We start from the raw sequence: 19214 nt of genomic DNA, 5'->3' as shown, positions 1-19214 counted from the left end.
TTTTTATTTATTAAAACTTTTTTTGTAATTATTAAACTATTTATATTTTTGTGCTTAAAAACTATTTTTAAACTATTTCAGCAAGAATTCAACTGGAATTCCGATGATACGCTCTCTATCTATCACCATTTTGTCCATAAAGTTATGGACAACTATGGGAAGCAGATGTACGAGTGGAAGAAGAAGTGGGAAGTAAACAAGGTAGTTTTTAATTTATTAACAATTTTTAATTTATTAAACTATTTTTTAAATTATTAAACTTTTTTTTTTAAATTAAAAGGTCCCAAAGTCGATGAACGACACGGTCTGGAAGGAGTTGTGTGCGCATTGGGATAAGGAAGAGACGAAAGAAACTTCTTCCACCAACTCCAACAACCGCATGAGCGACCGTAAAGGGAAGGGCATCTACAAGCATAACTTGGGTGCTCAATCTATTGCCACTCTGGCGGATCGCATGGTAAGTTCAACCGTTTTTTCTTCAATTATTTAAGTTTCGGAATTTTATTTTTTGTGCATTTTTTCAAATTTCTAATGTTTGTTTAATTTATTTTTTTTCAAGGCGGAAGAAAATGAGGGCGACCCGGTTGATGATCTCGCCCTTATGAAAAGGGCGTATACCAACAAGAAGACCGGCCAGATTGATGATGGTCTTGTGAGGGACGTGGTCGACCTGGTCCAAACTCAGGTGTATGACGGAGTGTCTCAGCTTCAAACCGATGATGACGATTCGACGGCTTCGACCAACTTGTTCCGGGTTCGAATCAACGAAATCGTTGAATCGGTAAGTTTTTTTTTTTTAAAGTTCAATTTAATTATTTCTTGATTTTTATTTTATCATCAATTTATATTATCTAAATTTGGTTATTTATATTTCAGTCGGTTCCAAAGAAAAAGGGATGTTTGGTCGGTTTGGGTCGTCGTTCCCGGTCGGCTGCTCCTTCTTCTGCACCACCGGCATATGTTGATCCAGAAGTTCTTACGGCTCAGCTGAAGGACAAGGATGATCGGATATCTGCGTTGGAGACCCAGATGGCAGCTCAATAGGCGGGCCTATGAGACCCAGAAGAGGCTGAACGAGCAGATGATGGAGATGATGAAGAGGATGTACCCGAACGAGGTGTTCCCGAACATTCCAGACCAGTAGTTTTTTTTTTTACCAAAAACTCTGAATTTTTTATTTAACTTTGAATATTATCTACTATGTTTTAATGTTTTATGTTTTATTCAATTTTAATTTTAATTTTAAATTTTCGAATTTAAATTTTAAAATTTTTAATTTTAAAAATAAAATTAATTTTTTAAAAAAAATTAATTTTTTCGAAATTACGAGGGAAAGCAGTTCCTCGGAAATTTCCGAGGAACTTATTTCCCTCGGAATTTTCCGAGGGAAGAAAGTTCCTCGGAATTTTCCGAGGGACAAAAGTTCCTCGGAATTTCCCGATAAGCATTCCGAGGAATATTTCGTCGAAACTTCCGAGGATTGGACCATCGGAATTCCATCGAAATATTCCGAGGATGGCGTCCCTCGGTATATTCCGAGAAACCTTCCGACGAACTTTGTGTCCTCGGAGTTTCCTCGGAATTTTGTTTCCTCGGAATTCCGTCGGAACGACGGAATTCCGAAGAAATATGAATTTCCGAGGAGATATTTCCGAGGACTTTTTTCGTCGGTATGTCCTCAGAATAGCGTTATTCCAACGACATACCGATGATTTTTTCTCTCAGTATGCGGATGTTTTCTTGTAGTGCACTGGGAACGCTGGATTTGCGTCATAAACAATGTCATCTCGTTCAAATTTCAAAAATAACAAAATAATTACAAGAAAACATGCATTGTTTAAGGCCCCTGTATAGTTTTTGACCAACCATATACAAACTTATCAACAGGGTAAGTATATATACTTAAAACATTTCAAGATAACTGTATTTTTTATGGGATTTTTGGTTTACTACATTCATTTTTCTTTTATAATCTGGCTCGTTCGATTTACGGATGTAAAAATTGAAAGCTAAAGACGTAATTGTATGTTACTTAAAGAGTGTTCAATGACAATGGTGCAACAACCTGAACTTTAATTGCATTCCAATTCACCAACCGGTCCTTTTAAGTTTTAACCGCAACCTAACTATTTTATTTTGGATTAAACTACAAAACTTTTAACTATTTGATGTTCAGTTTGATTGTTGACAGAACATCAAGGAACACACGTGAAAACAAAACTTTACGGGTAGGAAAATGCAGGAAAAATTGAATCTTTGTATAAAAACATCCCACATTGGATAGGAGGGGAGTAAAGTCAAACAAAAACCTTACAAGATCACATGTGGCACCAAAACTCTTGAGCTAGATTTTGGGTTGGTTCCACCTATATATAGATTTTCGTTGAACTTAGTTAATGGCAAAGCATGAAATAGACAGTGAAAGATAGATACATTCTTATCAAGTGGTATCAGCAAGATTTTGATCTTGTGACCGTGGATGTTTCTGTCTAAACCAGGACGGTATTGTTAAATGTTAAGTATCCTACATCGTTAAGGAATGATGATACAAGTTACCCTTTAAAGCAAAGTTTGCGATCAAAGGTAGGTTTAGAAAAAGACTGGGTTGTGAATGTAATGTCTCTTGTGTTGGAATTTTACCCAAAAAAAAAATGATCAAGATATTTTCTATTATGTCGGTTTGTTTCCTCAGTCGTTAAGTAAGAAAGCTAAGAACGTGTGATTTTTTTTGTTTTTTGAACTTAAGAACGTGTGAACTTGCTGATTATTATTCTTGAATTTGTAGCTGAACCTAAGACTGCGAAAGTACACGATCATTGGTGTATTTGGAAAAAGACAAAAGACAGACTGTGTTTCTAGTCGACTATGTGGTACATAAAACTTGTCGTAAAATGAAATTAAATTACGATCCGGGAAACAAAATGGGTCAAAATATCCAGAAATTATTAACTTAGTCCTCGAATATCTTCCATCTTTTTATTCACCCGTCTGTATAAGCAAATGACCATTTTACCCTTGCCTCATTTTCTACTTTTGTTCCGTCTCCTTTTCTCACCTTTAGTCCTCGTTTGGTTGCTCTCTAGTCCTAAATAGATCTGTAGTTTTAAACGCGACAGCAACCATAAAATCCTCTGGTTTAGTCGGTCGATCGGATCGAGTCGAATCGAGGATCTAGGGTTCGAAAAGAAAATGGCGCAACAACAGTCGTTGATCTACAGTTTCGTGGCTCGCGGGACGGTGATTCTCGTGGAGTTCACAGATTTCAAAGGCAACTTCACGTCAATCGCTGCGCAGTGCCTCCAGAAGCTCCCGTCTTCCAACAACAAGTTCACCTACAACTGCGACGGTCACACCTTCAACTACCTCGTCGAAGATGGATTCAGTAAGTCATTTGATCTATTAAACACAGGTTCTTCAGTTCGTTTCGTTTTTGTCTGTTCACCGCGTATTTGCGCGAGTTATCTACAGTCTATTTAGATCTCTACAGATTGTTTTTTGTTGCTTATTTTCCGATAGATCTGTGGTTTATTTGGTTGACACTATGTGGAAGAGAACCAACATTGATATGTAAAACGTTTTTATTGTAATATTTTTGTAACGATACTTTTGGCTGTAACCATATCAGATTTGTATTAAATCAGTGATTCATTATTTATTTGTCTTCTTCTGCTGTATCGGCTATATGAGAATGATTGTGTTCTTTTGTTGTGCAGCCTATTGTGTTGTTGCGGTTGAATCTGCTGGGAGGCAGATTCCGATGGCGTTTTTGGAAAGAGTGAAAGAGGATTTTAACAAGAGATATGGTGGAGGGAAGGCTGCTACTGCTCAGGCTAACAGCTTGAATAAAGAGTTTGGGTATGTATTTGTTTTGCTAAGACCATCTCCAATCACACTCTATAATTTCCTCTATATTTCACTCTAAAATAGAGTAACTCTATTATAGAGTTGAATTTGCTCCAATGGTTCACTCTATAATAGAGTTACTCTATAATAGAGTGAAATATAGAGTATTTTTGTTTTTTCACTCTATATTTGGAGTAAAAAAATAGGATTACTCTATATTTCACTCTATTATAGAGTAACTCTATTATAGAGTGAACCATTGGAGCAAATTTAACTCTATAATAGAGTTACTCTATTTTAGTGTAAATTATAGAGGAAAAAATAGAGTGCCTTTGGAGATGCTCTAATGCTGTTGATTGTCTCTATAATTACTCTTTGGACTGACTCTTTTTTTTTGGTGTGGTTATTTTGAAGGTCTAAGCTGAAAGAGCACATGCAGTATTGTATGGATCATCCTGATGAGATTAGCAAGCTTGCTAAGGTGAAGGCTCAAGTGTCTGAAGTTAAGGGTGTTATGATGGAAAACATCGAGAAGGTTGGAACCTGACCCTTTGTTATAGTGTCTATTCAATGCATTACATCTTTACCAATGTAACACATGCTTTTGCTGTTAAACCAGTATATAAGAAACTGAATTCATATGCAGGTTCTTGACCGTGGTGAGAAAATTGAGCTCCTGGTGGACAAAACCGAGAACCTTCGCTCACAGGTTAGACTCTGCTGCAGTTATCTCCTGCATACATGTGTACAAATAAGAAGCTGGTTTACCATATTGTCTTATATCTCGTGTTTGATAAAACTCGAACTACTGCTGCAGGCACAAGACTTCAGAACAACGGGGACGCAGATGAGAAGAAAGATGTGGCTTCAGAACATGAAGATAAAACTCATAGTTCTCGCCATCATCATCGCTCTGATTCTCATAATCGTGCTCTCAGTTTGCCATGGCTTCAAGTGTTAAAGCCCCAGGAAAAAATTCAAAACTCTCTTGAGATCTTTCTCACTCGGTACATCGTACTACTGCCCTTTTTCCCTTTATTGTCCTATCACCATCATCATTCTAATGTTTCTGCTTGAATTGTTTTTTGTATAGATAGACATATATATATGTAAGCTTTCACGTTTGCTATATTGCTTGCATCTGATGACTTTGATCCCTAAGAGATCTAAAACTATTAAAATGATTTTGTGGACGGATGACTGCTTGTGGTGATGATGATAATAAAATGATTACGATTATGATAATGATTATATTGACGAAAAGTCATCAAATGTCAAATGCTGTATATATAAAACTGCTCATCGTCTTGGTCAAATTATATTTTGTATCTTTCCGACCACCTCCGAGGACGAACCAATCGAGGCTTTCACGAATCACAGACATGGTACAAGACGATCTCTGTCTTAAAATCATTTTGTCGGTTGATTTTTTCAAATGTTACAGATTACAAAAAGCCTATTTTTGTTAAATGGGCCTAAAACTTAATGGGCCTTAAAACCTACTTTGAGATTCTTTTGCCACAGCTTTCCCGCTAAAAACTCTCTCTCATTCCCGCTTAAGCTCACCATCAGATTCCGATTTGCCACTTCCCCGCAAGGTTCCGATCAGATCTGGAAATGGAATTCGATATCCCATTACCGGAGGAGCTTGAGCTTCTCGAAGCTAATTCTTACTATCCCGAAGAAGAAGAAGATGATGACTACCTTAACTTCGAGGAGGCGCCGTATCCTTACCCAATCGACGGCGACGAGGAAAAGGAAGAAGAACGGGAGGCTAATCCACAGCAATCGGAATCTCCCGATATCAACGGCTGTAAACGACCCAGGAGTCTAGTGTCCGATCCGATTGTCAATCTCGACGAAGGCTCTTCTCCAGCCGCGGAGAAGAGAAGCAAAATCGATGATAATAATCGGGTGGAGATGGAAGACGAGGAATGGTTACGGCCACCGCCGATTAAGAAAGTGGTACATGTTATGGATGAGGAAGAAGAAGTGATCATTCCCCAGGAGACTATTTTGTCCAGGTTACTACTTCTCACGAGACATACGGAGTGGTGGATTTTATTTTATTATTTTAGTAATTTTGTTATTGGAATGTTCAGATACGCTTCTGAGATAGACGGGGAGTGTTTTCCGATTACGGCACCGGACGGAGGAGATAGGGTTTATGCTAAATTCAACCGAGCTTTGGGAGATGAAGAGGTGAAGAAACTGGATGTGAAAGCCAAATCCAATGGTACCAATTTTTCAATTAAGCTTTATTGATTTTAGTTGGACATAGGTTATATATATTCAGTCTAGCTTTAGAATATGTTATTTGTTGATCTTAGGATCATCATAGTTGTGTATGCGAGGATCTCACTCTAGACAAGTCTTCTTTGATTTCTCTATGAGCGGCATACAATCTTCCGGCAAGAACTCTATTTTCCTCTACTTTAGCATTATTTAACCTTTTGTAGGTCTTATTAAAGATCCCATCAGTGTTCTTCTAGAACAATCAGAGAAAGAGGCATTTAACAAGGTGAGTTTCTTACTAATTTTGTTTGCGGAGTATTGAATTGATGATAATTATGTTCCTTCCTAAACAGTATATGTTTTATTTAAACGTTGAAGGTCTTGCAAGCTAGCTCCGAGGATCAGAATGAAACCATCACTGCAGAAACATCTGTAATGCATGAAAGGCTCTGGGTGGATAAATATTCTCCGAGCTCGTTTACTGAGCTTCTCAGTGATGAGCAGACCAATCGGGAGGTATTTTGTAAAGATTCTTGGTAAATTAGATGAATCAATAATCAGTAGTTGATGTTTCTAGATGTTCTTTGCAGGTTCTGTTATGGCTTAAGCAGTGGGATGCTTCTGTTTTTGGATCTGAAATTAGGAGCACGACAGATGAAGTATTAGCAGCTTTGAAACGGCATTCTACACCAAGCCATCGTCAAAAATCAGATTCAGCTTTTACAAGGAAAAAACAGTTCAGCAGATGGAGTAAAGATAGTTCTTCATTTCCTAAAAATTCAGACGCGAGTGATAGCAACGCTACAGATAATCATGACTTGCGGAACAAAAAGTCAAAACTTATCGGTCCTCCAGAGCAGAAGGTGTGATAAACTTATTTAGACTTCAATTTTTTTCTTAATAAGCTGTTTTTCATTGTCTTATACTAAAACCATTAGTATGAATCGGCTGTAACAATTTAAAATTTTCACTGCTGTTGTAGATCCTTCTGCTTTGTGGACCCCCAGGGCTTGGAAAGACTACGCTTGCTCATGTTGCAGCTAAGCATTGCGGATATCGCGTTGTTGAGGTATTCTTGTATACCCATTCCTTTACAAGCCAAATTCATAATTTGGTAGTTAAATTCTTGTGTATAAGCTGGGGCATATCGTTGTTTAAGTTCTTATTGTTTTGCATTGAATACATTGATTAATGTCCATGTTACCATTCCTTAACGAAATGATTCTTTATTACCTCTGCTGCAGCCCCATTTCTCTATTTGCATGCTTCTCATTCTTCCGTTCTAGTTTGTTAGGCTTGATTCAACCTGTGTTATTTTGCAGATCAATGCTAGTGACGAGCGATCAGCAGCAGCCATTGAAACTAGAATTCTTGACGTAGTTCAGATGAACTCCGTCACAGCTGACTCTAGACCTAAATGTTTGGTATGCTTGTCTTACCCTATGTTCGCTAGGGAACTTTTTCATCATGTCAAATTTTATTATAGTTGCCTGAAGAAGAAGAGACTGACGAAAATTTATGCAGGTGATTGATGAGATAGATGGAGCGCTTGGTGATGGAAAAGGAGCAGTAGATGTTATTCTAAAGATGGTATGTATGTGCATTGCTTATACTGGGCTCTGAAATTTAGGTTTAGTTTAGCAAATACTGACTATCAGTTCTTTACTCATTTTACCTCTATAAGAAAGATTCAGCTACTTTTCTTGCAACTCTAGACCTTCTTTACTTCTCTTAATCTTTATTTGAAATTTACATTTGTTTGAAGTCTTGAAGTCCAAATCGGAAAAACTTTGTGTTAGCAGTTTAGTATTTAATTGTATCTTCGCTGCATAGGTGTTGGCGGAAAAGAAGCATGCTACAGGCAAGGAAAATATAGATAATGGGAAGACTTCCTCGAAGAAGGAGCGGCGAACAGCACCACTATCAAGACCTGTCATTTGTATATGCAATGACTTATATGTACCAGCTCTTAGACCTCTGCGACAAATAGCAAAGTAAGTTTGACTTTCTGGTCACTTAGAGCGTCTCTTTTCCTGTTTGTTTGGTGATGCTACCACTATTTTACGTAGAGAATACTGCTTTGCAAATGTTTAATTGTCTTCGGCACGTACTGAGTATATCTGCCTATCAAATGCTCATTCTAGATAAACCTTCGCCTTTTAGTATGATGATATGCTCCTGTGCTTCTCTTGCAGGGTTCATGTATTTGTTCAACCAACAGTGAGTCGTGTGGTAAACAGGTAACCATATTCTTACTTTGTTGTGCGAGAGAAGATTATTTTTTTTGTGTTTTTGTCTCTTTCATTTTGATGAGTGTACGTACAGTCATTGGTAACTGTCAGTCACCGGTAAGACTAGTTTCCTCTCTGGGTTTCAAGTCTGGAAATTTATCTTTCCACAAGATGTGATTGAATATGTAAAATAGTACCTTAATGATTTGTATGTTGCATTAGAGTCAGTGAACTATATTCAAATGGCATTTAGTAAACTTCTCTCCGTGTTTATTTATCTAGCAATTGCCTTACTAGGATGAAATGTACAAATGACAGGCTCAAGTATATTTGTAACATGGAGGGGATGAAAACAAGATCCTTCGGTCTTAGTGCACTTGCGGATTACACTGGTATCTTTCTCCCTTTCCATATGTTCATTGTGTTCAATATAATTTGGTCCTCAGTGTGATATTTTGCCGACGAGTATGATCTCATATTACACTTAACTATTTAGAGAAGACTTCCTAAATGAGTGCTATTTTTTGCCTTACAGAATGCGACATACGCTCTTGCTTGAACACTCTGCAGTTTCTCAACAAGAAGAATGAAACCCTCAATGTGGTGAGTCTTTGATGCGCTTCTTGCCGGTTGAGTGTTTATCCACTCTCAATTTGATTTAGCAAAACTCCAGAACTCTGGACCTTGTGCAAAGCTTTGACTCAGTTAATATTCTAAGTTAACTAAACTTACTCGTGAGATGAAAAGACTGATTGGTGCCTTGCCAACTGAAAGAGTCTTTGAAGGACCTATGAACGCTAGCTTCTATTTGATTAAGCTAAACGATTGCTTCGTTCTTTTCTTTTAGATCGACATTGGTTCTCAAGTTGTTGGGCGGAAAGACATGTCAAAGAGTCTCTTTGATATCTGGAAAGAGGTAATGAAAGGCTGAAAGCACAATTAAGTGTCGTTTGATTGTTTACTTTCAGATCCACTTCATAGAATATTCACACCTCTTTTCCTTTTTAGATATTCAACAAGAGAAAAATGAAACGAGAACGCTCTAACGACGCTTCTGGCAGTGAGGCCAAAAAGTTTGATTTCTTACACTCCCTCGTATCCAGTCGGTACGTACAAAGCAATGACTTCCTCGTATCCTTTACTCCTGTATGCTTAAGTAGTTAACTGAATGTGCAGGGGTGATTACGATTTGATTTTCGATGGAATACATGAAAACGTTTTGCAGCTTCAGTACCATGATCCGGCGATGGACAAAACGGTATGGCTTACTAATGATTTCCAGTGAGCTGTGACTGTTCTGTAACTTTGTTTTGTATATTTTGCGGCTATTTTCTGAAGTATAGTTATGTATGTAATCCTTATGATTTAAAGGTTAGCTGCTTGGACTGTCTTGGAACTTCTGATTTGCTGCATCGATATATTATGCGCACCCAGCAAATGCATCTTTACGGTGAAGCACTAAAGCCCTTAAAATTTAGATTATTTTACTAAGTCCTGTAAATAATTCTGCTTTAACCTTGTGATGCAGCTTATTTACCTAGCCTGGTGATACCTATACATCGTCGAGTGGCTCAGATTCAAAGACCAACTATTCAGTGGCCTAAGTCATATCACAGGTGATTTTGGTTTCATCTTTATATTGATTACGAAAGACATTTCAGCGTCTCTGCTGACAAGTACTCAATATAAAATATACCAGATGTCGCACGCTATTAGTGGAAAAGCAGGAGTCTCTGCGGTCTTGGCACCACAAGATACCTCCCTATATTGGGAGGCATTTATCCATCAAGTCTTTCGTAGAAGACTCTGTTTCCCCGCTATTGCATATTCTTTCTCCACCAACTCTTAGACCAGTATGTCTTCATTTGCTTACTCACTGATCCTTTCCCGATTTACACCAACATCCTTATTTTCATATATCCTACTGTTCTTCTAAGGATAAACATCTTGCTACGCTCCTCAGGTGGCATCACATTTGCTGTCAGAGAGGCAAAAGGATCAACTGGCGAGTTTGGTCATGCTTATGCATTCTTATTCTTTGACTTACAAGAATGTGAAACTTGATCCTGCTGTGAGTAACCTCAGGGAGGGTGCTGCTTCAGATGCTTCAGTTCTTGCTTTAGATCCACATCTATTTGATTTCATTAGTTTCAAGGTTTTGTTTCTGCTTCTTTTGTCTTATCACCTGGCCACTGTAGTTTTCCTTTGGGGATAAAACTAATCGCCTTTCCAACATTTGACAGGGTCGCCAATATAAACATCACGTACTCACCTTAGCAATGAAACAAGTGTTGGCACATGAAGTAAGTCTCGCATCTTCTTCGGTGGAATTTGTTATAAATTGTGCCTTTAGTTGCATGAAGATCCTGATTGTCTGGTTTTCAAATAAATGTTTTAAAACTAAGGTTGAGAAGCAGAAGATATTGCAAGCAAGTGGAGGAAGGTCCGGGATCTTGAGCAAACCACCCGAAATCAAGAAAATAAATCCAGACTTAGTCAGGAAAACTATTGCTGCTTCAAAGGAGAGTCACAAAAATCCAGTTATCTCAAAACCTCCATCAGTCTCAGTTGAAAACGCCACGACTTCAAAACCCAAACCTAGTGATGTGAAAAAGGCATCTCGCACCGCCCTTAGTTTCTTCGACAGGTACTTGTTTATGTTTCGTGCTTTATCACGTTTAGTGCCATGATGATCGTATACTAACTGCATGGTTGGTCTTTGTAAGAACAGGTTTAGGAAGTCGAGGAAAGATTATGAAGATCCAGAGGATGTACAAAAGCGAGCAACAGCAAAAAGAGATTCACGCCCTCTTCTCTTCAAGTTTAACGAGGTATGTCACAACACCAAACAATAACTCCAAAAAAGGACGACTCTAAGATAACCATGGAATCACACTCTAGGAAGCAATATATTCAGGATTTTGTAATTAAGTCCATTGATATGTGTATATTGCACTTACAGGGTTTCACAAATGCTGTGAAGAGACCGGTGAGAATGCGGGAGTTTCTACTGTGATTCTGCAATGGAGGAAGTTTTAGTAAACTGGTGCATGCATACTTGCAAGATCTAAAGCTTTTTACATCCTCTTTCGACCAAATGTGGATTAAGGTTGAGTGTATATGTAGCAGTCAAAGATCGGTTGCTTATGGTTACTGGTGAGCAAAGAGAGAAAATGATACGTGTGTATTTTACCGTACTTTGTTCAAAACGAAACTATAATCTTGGCAAAACCGTTACTAATCAAAGAACAAAGAACACTTTCAGATAAAAAAAAGTAAAATAAGAAAAAATGTCGAGAAAATAAAATGTTTATCAACTTAAACTTATTGTCAAAAAAAAAAAAACTAAACCAGATCTGTCCGGTTAAGGCCGGGTTTACACTGATTCAATTTACAGCTGGTTTGCATCCTCTTTACGACGCCGTTTTATATTAGGGTTTAGGGCTTTTCTTCTTCCTTACATATTTGAGCTCCCCATCACAGAAAAACAGTCTCGCCCGTCATTACTTAGACGGCTCGATTCCCTCTTCTCTAACTCAACGTAAGTCTCTCACTCCTTAGTTCCCTTTCGTTTGTATAGTATCTCATAACAAAGCTTCTAACCTTTTTTAATTTATTTTATGATTAAGCATTTAAGCTTGTTAAGAGCTGCTGTTATTATGATGATGTATTAATCCAAATTTTGTTACAGACCAATAAAGCAAAAGATGGTGCAATACAATTTCAAGAAGATCACAGTAGTCCCCAACGGGAAAGACTTCATCGACATCATCCTCTCACGCACCCAGCGCCAGACCCCAACCGTCGTCCACAAGGGCTACAAAATCAACCGTCTCCGCCAGTTCTACATGCGCAAAGTCAAGTACACTCAGACCAACTTCCACGAGAAGCTCTCCACCATCATCGAAGAGTTCCCTCGCCTCGACCAGATCCACCCTTTCTACGGAGACCTCCTCCACGTCCTCTACAACAAGGACCACTACAAGCTCGCCCTGGGGCAAGTCAACACCGCCAGAAACTTGATCAGCAGTATAGCTAAAGATTACGTGAAGCTGTTAAAGTATGGTGACTCGTTGTACCGTTGCAAGTGTCTTAAAGTGGCTGCTCTTGGTCGGATGTGTACCGTGTTGAAGAGGATCACTCCTAGCTTGGCGTATCTTGAGCAGATCAGGCAGCATATGGCGAGGCTGCCTTCTATTGATCCGAACACGAGGACTGTGTTGATCTGTGGGTATCCTAATGTGGGGAAGAGTTCTTTTATGAATAAAGTGACCAGAGCTGATGTTGATGTTCAGCCTTATGCTTTCACTACGAAGTCGTTGTTCGTTGGTCACACTGATTATAAGTACTTGAGGTATCAGGTGATTGACACGCCTGGGATCTTGGACAGGCCGTTTGAGGATAGGAACATTATTGAGATGTGTAGTATCACTGCTTTAGCGCATCTTCGAGCTGCGGTTTTGTTCTTTTTGGATATCTCTGGGTCTTGTGGTTATACTATTGCTCAGCAGGCTGCGCTTTTCCATAGTATTAAGTCTTTGTTTATGAACAAGCCTTTGGTGATTGTCTGCAACAAGACTGATCTGATGCCGATGGATAATGTGTCTGAGGAAGATAGGAGGCTGATTGAGGAGATGAAGGCTGAAGCGATGAAGACTGCCATGGGAGCGAGTGAGGAGGCTGTGCTGCTGAAGATGAGTACTCTGACGGAAGAGGGAGTGATGGCTGTGAAGAATGCTGCTTGCGAGAGACTGTTGGATCAGAGGGTTGAGGCGAAGATGAAGTCCAAGAAGATTAATGATCACTTGAACAGGTTCCATGTCGCGATGCCGAAGCCTCGTGATAACGTTGAGAGGCCCGCTTGTATACCTCAGGTGGTTCTGGAGGCTAAGGCTAAGGAGGCTGCTGAGAAGGAGAAGCAGAAGACGGAGAAGGATTTGGAAGAGGAGAACGGTGGAGCTGGAGTTTACTCCGCTAGCTTGAGGAAGCATTACATCTTGCATCACGAGGAGTGGAAGGAGGACATAATGCCTGAGATTCTCGACGGTCATAACGTTGCTGACTTCATCGATCCGGATATTTTGTTGAGGCTTGAGGAGTTGGAGCGTGAGGAGGAGATAAGGCAGGCTAACACTGAAGAAGAGGACTTCGAGATGGACGGGGAAGAGCTCACGGAGGAGCAGAAGCAGCAGCTTGCTGCGATTAGGAACAAGAAAGCTGTGCTCATTCGAGAGCATAGGCTCAAGAAGACCGTTGCACAGAACAGATCAACTGTCCCTAGGAAGTTTGACAAGGACAAGAAGTATACAACTAAAAGAATGGGTAGGGAACTATCATCTCTGGGACTTGATCCGTCTTCTGCAGTGGACCGCGCAAGAAGCAAGTCTAGAGGGAGGAAGAGGGATCGATCAGAAGATGCAGGCGACGATGATGCAATGGAAGTGGACGATGAGCAGCAACAGGCCAACAAGAAGCTGCGTGTGAGGTCAAGGTCGAGGTCTATGTCGATAGCGAGATCACAGTCAAGACCTCCTGCTCATGAAGTCGTGCCTGGTGAAGGGTTCAAAGACTCTACTCAGAAGAAGGCGGCGATTAAGATTAGCAACAGCTCTCACAAAAAGAGAGACAAGAATGCAAGACGTGGTGAAGCTGATAGAGTTATACCGACTCTGAGACCTAAGCACTTGTTCTCAGGGAAGAGAGGTAAAGGAAAAACGGATAGGCGTTGATGAAGCCAAACAAGGTACTTCATCCTCTCTCTATGCTTACTTCTTGGGGGATTGTGTGATGATAATTGTTTGCAATCTTTCGACATTAACTAATGTTATATTGTTTGGTTTCTTGCAGGAACTGGATCGATTGAAGAACATCTCTCAAGTTTTGGATTTTACTTTACCTTTTGTTTACTATTATTATTATGCTATGCATCTTTTGTTGTTTTCCTACAGACATGATATGAAACATTGTAGCTTCTCCTGCGACGAATGTGTTTTGAGGACTAAGAATCGTTTAATGGATTTTATTTTAATTAAATTTTTGATTCAAGATCTTATGTAAATTATTTTCTTTTGATGATGAAAAGATATTTCTTACAATAAACAAAAAAAAAAATTGTATTGTTATTCAAATAGACCATCAACTTATCTTTGGGTATACATACAACTTTTTACCTGAACCAGTAAATGCCTCAAATACTAATTTACAGACTCCGCACAACTTACGTTGAGTATTTTTGTTTTGCTTCTCTAAATATTCATTAGAGAGAGCATTTAGGTTCGTCGCTTGGGTTGCAAGGCAACAGTCATTGACCTTAGCCGATCAACAATCTCAGTAAACGATGGTCTCACTCCGGGATCGAACGACCAGCATTGCTCCATCAACTTCCTCCACTCTGATTCACACCGTTCTGGTACCTGAGGTCTCAGCGTATTGTTCACAATCCCACCTTCATTTATATCAAACAAACAACAAACATCAAAACCGAATATACTTTTAGGAAGTGTTGCTGCTGTAAACATACCAATGATGGCACCGCAATGAAGATTCGCATAGGGTTCTTCTCCTGTTAAAATCTCCCACATGGCGATACCAAATGAAAACACATCTACCTGCAAAAACAAACATATAAGTTTTGTTTGTTACATTGATAGAGACTTAATGTTTTGGACTCAACACAGTACTTTCTCTGAGACGCGATTGCTGCTCCCATTTAGCAGCTCTGGCGCCATCCATGGGAGAGTTCCTCTTACTCCACCAGACACAAGCGTGTTTCGTTTTATTCTCGACAGTCCAAAATCACCAACCTGTAAATATAGAACAATGAGATACTGAGATGAGCGAAAAAAAGAAGACTGTGATTTTGGGGGAATAAGTTTACCTTGCAAATGGGTCGTTGTGGATCCCTCAAGTTTACAAGCAAGTTATCACATTTGAGATCAAAATGAACAATATTCTTCATGTGTAAATACTCCATGCCGAACGCAGCATCTAGAGTTAGCATCAACCTTTTGCGCCTATCTAGCGATCTGTCCAAAACAGTTTCCATCAGTACACTATTGATGTCATCTCGCTAAAGGTCCTAAGAATCATTTTACCTGTCTTTTCTCTGCAAGACATGTCTTAAAGATCCGTTCACCATATACTCAGTAACTGTTGCCATTGTTCCACCAGGTCCGTCTGGCACAACTCCATAAAAGGCCACCACATTCGGATGGTGAAGATTCGCCAATATCCGAGCTTCTCTCCAGAAATCTTTAGTCTGTCTTGCTTGCTCTGACGATCCACCAGAGAAGCAGCTGTTCTTTATCCTCTTGATAGCTACATCAGTTCCTCTCCACTTCCCATAGTAAACAGTTCCAAATGTACCCGATCCTAGCTCGTGTAAGTCTTCAAGATCAGTGTTCTTGATTATCTGTAAGCCGTAGATCCCAGCTTCCATTTCAACCATCGCAGCTTCGCTGAATGATTCATCAGTGTTTCTGCTTTTCTTATACTTTTCCTGCAATGTAAACAAAAAACATAGAGATTAACCACAAACACATACACTCACACACACGTCAGGAAAGCTTAACTCACTTCAAATATAATAGGAAAAACTAAATAGCGACCTTGTACCTCGTTTCCTGATTTATGACCAGCATTTGTATTCTCTTCATCTCTTGTGTAAGATTTGTGATCATCGTCTGACTCACTTTGTACATGAGGGACAATGGTAGCTGACAAGAGACTATCAGCGTTTTCTTCGTTGGTCACATCCTCAACCATGAACTGTGGAACAAGCAGCTTGTGTCTGAAGAAATCATCAGAGTCCTGTGTGTGAATAAAAGCAGCATCTCTGCTTCCCACCCTCCTAAGTGGCATTCCGCAATAGTGAAAGCTCTCATCTTTAGGAAGAGAACTCTGAGTTTCTGAATCATCATTATTTGACTCCAAAACCTGCACCCAGTTAGACAGAAACTCAAAAAACAATTGCTACCGTTGCACAAGGAATAAGGTAAACTATGCTTACACATCTGGGAACCATAGGCTCCTTCTGTCTCAGACGTTCGTCTGGGAAATGTTTGTTGGGTGAGGAGTAATCTGCTTGACCACTTGACTTTTGATCTGTATCTGAAGTGTGGTTATTTCTGATGAGAATATCTAGTGAGATGTCATGCTGGAAACCTCCATTTGATTTGTCCCTCGAACCACCAACATGATTCTCGTTGGTGTTGGCTGATAGAGAAAAGACTGAGCTTCCTGAATCACTTGAAGTAAGCTGAGCAGATGGTTGATAATTCGGACTGAAATAACTAGTACCGTGTTTCTTTGATGATGACTGATCAAAAGTATGATCACGGTCCATCAAACTATCAGGAGGTTCAATGTTGAAATCAAGCTCCTTACTCCTCTTCCCGCCTTCCGGTTTCTTGAAATAGATATCATCACTATCTTCTTCCCACTTTGAAGTAGCCACAACATGCAGTTTCTTCCTCAGTATCTTCCACGGCTGTCTTGTAAACGCTTCTAGCCCATTGTTGATTTGGCTCTCGTCATGAAGCTGTGGATCAGAGAGAGCGTTTTTCTTAAGCGTCGGTCCCATATAACCTTGGCCGCCATGAGGGTAAACATCGTCGCTTGGGCTCCTGTCAAGAAGATTCTGCGCCTGAGCATTAGTCTCAAACAAGAACCTATGTTGCTGCTGTGGGAAGTTTGGTGGGACCAAGTAAGGGCGACTGTTGTTATCAAAGAAACCATTCTGATCAACAAAGTAAGGGATGTCAGTGTTTGCTCTCTTGTGAACTGAGAACGGAGACGGCGGAGGAGACTGTTGAAGAAACGAGTTGCTTGGTATCTGCATTCTAGTCACAAAATGATTCATATACGGATTCATGAATGTTGGACTGTTGCTGTCTTTGTGAGCAGAAGTAGGCGAGTCTCGGATATGAAACGTGGGACTAAACTCCGAAGCGTTCCCAAACTGTGTCGTCTGACTCGTCCCGCTTTGCCCGCTTGAGCTCTTATGAGGACTCACATCCACAACACCATTCAGAGCTGAAACGTACTGATAATGATCCATATCATTCTGCTGGTGCGTGTTTCGGTTCCTCTCGTTGAAAATCTTGGGAGACTCTGATGATTCTGTAGAAGAGACGAGAAAGACTCTTATCCTCTGAGAACCACCTTTCGTTTCAGCTTCTTGATACTCTTCAATCATATGAAGAAGATCCTCATCAGAGCAAACGGATATAAGCGCGTCAAGATCTTCTCCAGGCAACTGGTACTTGATCGTGTGGGGATGATTGCACAAAGCGTAAGTCTTGTGCATCAGCTCGTTTAATCCAACGTGTTTCCGTATGGAGATGATCCGAGTCTCCCCTCCGATGTATCTAAGCTTCCCATCACCAGGTCTCTGTAAGATCCTTCCCCCAAAGCTACAAAGAAGCTTCAAGAACTCCGGCATAAAAGCATCTGATGTTGTTGCTGTTGCAGTCCTCCGAGGCGAGTCAGCAACAACATTGGAGGGATGATTAGTAGTAACACCTTCTGAGATGTTGGAATCGACTCTCTGAAGACCAAGGATCCTGTTGAAATCCTCGTAAACAAGATGTCGATTGTTATGATTATTAGCCTCAGCGTTTCTGTTAGGAACAAGCTGTGGTCTTCGTTGAGCAGCAACATCCCTTAAAAACTCGTTTGAAAACTCCTCTCCTGTCTGAGAACAGACATCGTCGTCATCACGCGTGTTATTACCACAACCGTCATTATTATATAAGTGATGATGATTGGATCTGCCAGGGAACTCCATTCTCATGTCCTAACACCAAAAAAAAAAGACTTCTTCTTTCTTCCTCTCCCAAAAAGAGATTTTATTTCTTAATTCTTCTAAGCTCTTTGAGGAATTATAACGAACAGGTTGCGCCTCCAATGAACACAACTAGCTACAAGATCATATTTTAACAAAAAAAAAAATATATATATATCAAACAGAGATCAGAGACTGATCCTCATTCAAACGTGTTTTGACATTTTGGATTCAAATGTTTATAAGAACATACAATTAAGAGCCAGATCATAAATAAAGATCAAATCTTTGTTGGAAGTGGATAATAAAAATTGAAGCTTTTACCTGGGGAAAAATGGCAAATGGCGAAGGAATGAGAATGAGAATGAGATTTAACAATGGAGGAGGAGGAGGAGAAGGATGGATGACACACAAAAAGAGATTTTTTTGGGTAAACGTGAAGAATGTTAATCGAAGTTTGTGTAAAAAAGGATACGAAAGTTGAGAGGTTTTTGATTTACGAGAGAGACGCTGAGAAGCGCTCTCAAAAAATAAAAAAAACGCGGGTGGGTGTGGTGGTGAGAGAGACGACAAACTCCAATAACTAACTTCTCTTTCTATTTTTTTTTTCTTTCTATAAAGATTATAAATTAATATAAAAAAATTGATTTTATTTGTTTCACTTGTACTCTTGAGATCATCTACCTATTAATAAATTTTTAATCCGGATTAAAAACTTTTTTTTTTCCTCAAATAGTAAATTGATCATGTGAAGGTTTTAGGAGGAACGATTTTATCTACTTTCTTTAGACAATTCTAAAACTTCTGATTTAACTAAATAAAAACAGAATATCCCTAAATTAGTTTTTAAAATCGAAGTTGTAGAATGTCTTCTATCTATGTGGGGTATTCAGAAATGTACGTGCATGTGTGTTTTAAAAGAAACTAAATAATTGCCAAAAGGTAGTAGGCTAACACATTAGACAAGGATGGTGCTGACATTATGATGTGCACGTTCAGCATTACATACTTTTCCATCAAATCTCTAAATTAGTATTATATATCTTCACTTCCTCTGTTTTTTATAAAATAAAAAACTTGTATGATAATCAAATACTAGCTTTTTAACAACCGTTTTAATG

At 39.3% G+C, this 19214-nt stretch overlaps 4 protein-coding genes across 7 annotated transcripts; 3 read left to right on the top strand and 1 right to left on the bottom strand.

Annotated features, from left to right (window-relative positions):
* The first annotated feature begins 3059 nt into the window (after positions 1-3059).
* LOC103844224 (vesicle-associated membrane protein 721) lies at positions 3060-5037 on the top strand. The gene is made up of 5 exons (XM_009121010.3): positions 3060-3382; positions 3714-3855; positions 4258-4378; positions 4490-4552; positions 4661-5037. The coding sequence occupies exons 1-5, from the start codon at positions 3190-3192 to the stop codon at positions 4802-4804; spliced, it is 663 nt and encodes a 220-aa protein (XP_009119258.1). The 5' UTR covers positions 3060-3189; the 3' UTR covers positions 4805-5037.
* A 183-nt stretch (positions 5038-5220) lies between these two features.
* On the top strand, positions 5221-11550 carry LOC103844225 (chromosome transmission fidelity protein 18 homolog). Its single transcript, XM_009121012.3, has 23 exons — positions 5221-5867; positions 5946-6079; positions 6303-6364; positions 6457-6594; positions 6669-6941; positions 7061-7147; positions 7401-7502; positions 7603-7668; positions 7912-8072; positions 8274-8318; positions 8628-8701; positions 8845-8912; positions 9157-9225; positions 9318-9415; positions 9486-9567; positions 9681-9759; positions 9838-9925; positions 10009-10162; positions 10273-10464; positions 10553-10612; positions 10715-10956; positions 11041-11140; positions 11272-11550. The coding sequence occupies exons 1-23, from the start codon at positions 5461-5463 to the stop codon at positions 11323-11325; spliced, it is 2835 nt and encodes a 944-aa protein (XP_009119260.1). The 5' UTR covers positions 5221-5460; the 3' UTR covers positions 11326-11550.
* A 217-nt stretch (positions 11551-11767) lies between these two features.
* Positions 11768-14354, top strand: LOC103844227 (nucleolar GTP-binding protein 1). Of its 2 annotated transcripts, none has more exons than XM_009121015.2 (3): positions 11768-11850; positions 12001-14052; positions 14157-14354. In XM_009121015.2, exon 2 carries the CDS (start codon positions 12017-12019, stop codon positions 14036-14038), a length of 2022 nt encoding a protein of 673 aa, XP_009119263.2. In that variant the 5' UTR covers positions 11768-11850; positions 12001-12016; the 3' UTR covers positions 14039-14052; positions 14157-14354. The 2 variants fall into 2 exon arrangements, with proteins under 2 accessions (XP_009119263.2, XP_018511096.2); XM_018655580.2 differs by having other exon boundaries at positions 11786-11850; positions 11995-14052.
* A 52-nt stretch (positions 14355-14406) lies between these two features.
* Positions 14407-18954, bottom strand: LOC103844226. 3 transcript variants are annotated; one of them, XM_033281559.1, is made up of 9 exons: positions 18418-18954; positions 16608-18229; positions 16318-16523; positions 15924-16244; positions 15404-15807; positions 15187-15334; positions 14990-15112; positions 14830-14917; positions 14407-14754 (listed from the first exon to the last, which is right to left on the bottom strand). In XM_033281559.1, the coding sequence occupies exons 2-9, from the start codon at positions 18100-18102 to the stop codon at positions 14579-14581; spliced, it is 2961 nt and encodes a 986-aa protein (XP_033137450.1). In that variant the 5' UTR covers positions 18103-18229; positions 18418-18954; the 3' UTR covers positions 14407-14578. The 3 variants fall into 3 exon arrangements, with proteins under 3 accessions (XP_033137450.1, XP_009119261.1, XP_009119262.1); XM_009121013.3 differs by having other exon boundaries at positions 16318-18229; XM_009121014.3 differs by having other exon boundaries at positions 16318-18105.
* Between the last annotated feature and the right edge of the window lie 260 nt (positions 18955-19214).

This window comes from Brassica rapa, chromosome A10, assembly GCF_000309985.2.
Source record: "Brassica rapa cultivar Chiifu-401-42 chromosome A10, CAAS_Brap_v3.01, whole genome shotgun sequence".
Lineage (NCBI taxonomy): Eukaryota > Viridiplantae > Streptophyta > Magnoliopsida > Brassicales > Brassicaceae > Brassica > Brassica rapa.
This window is presented reverse-complemented; position numbering and strand designations above follow the sequence as displayed.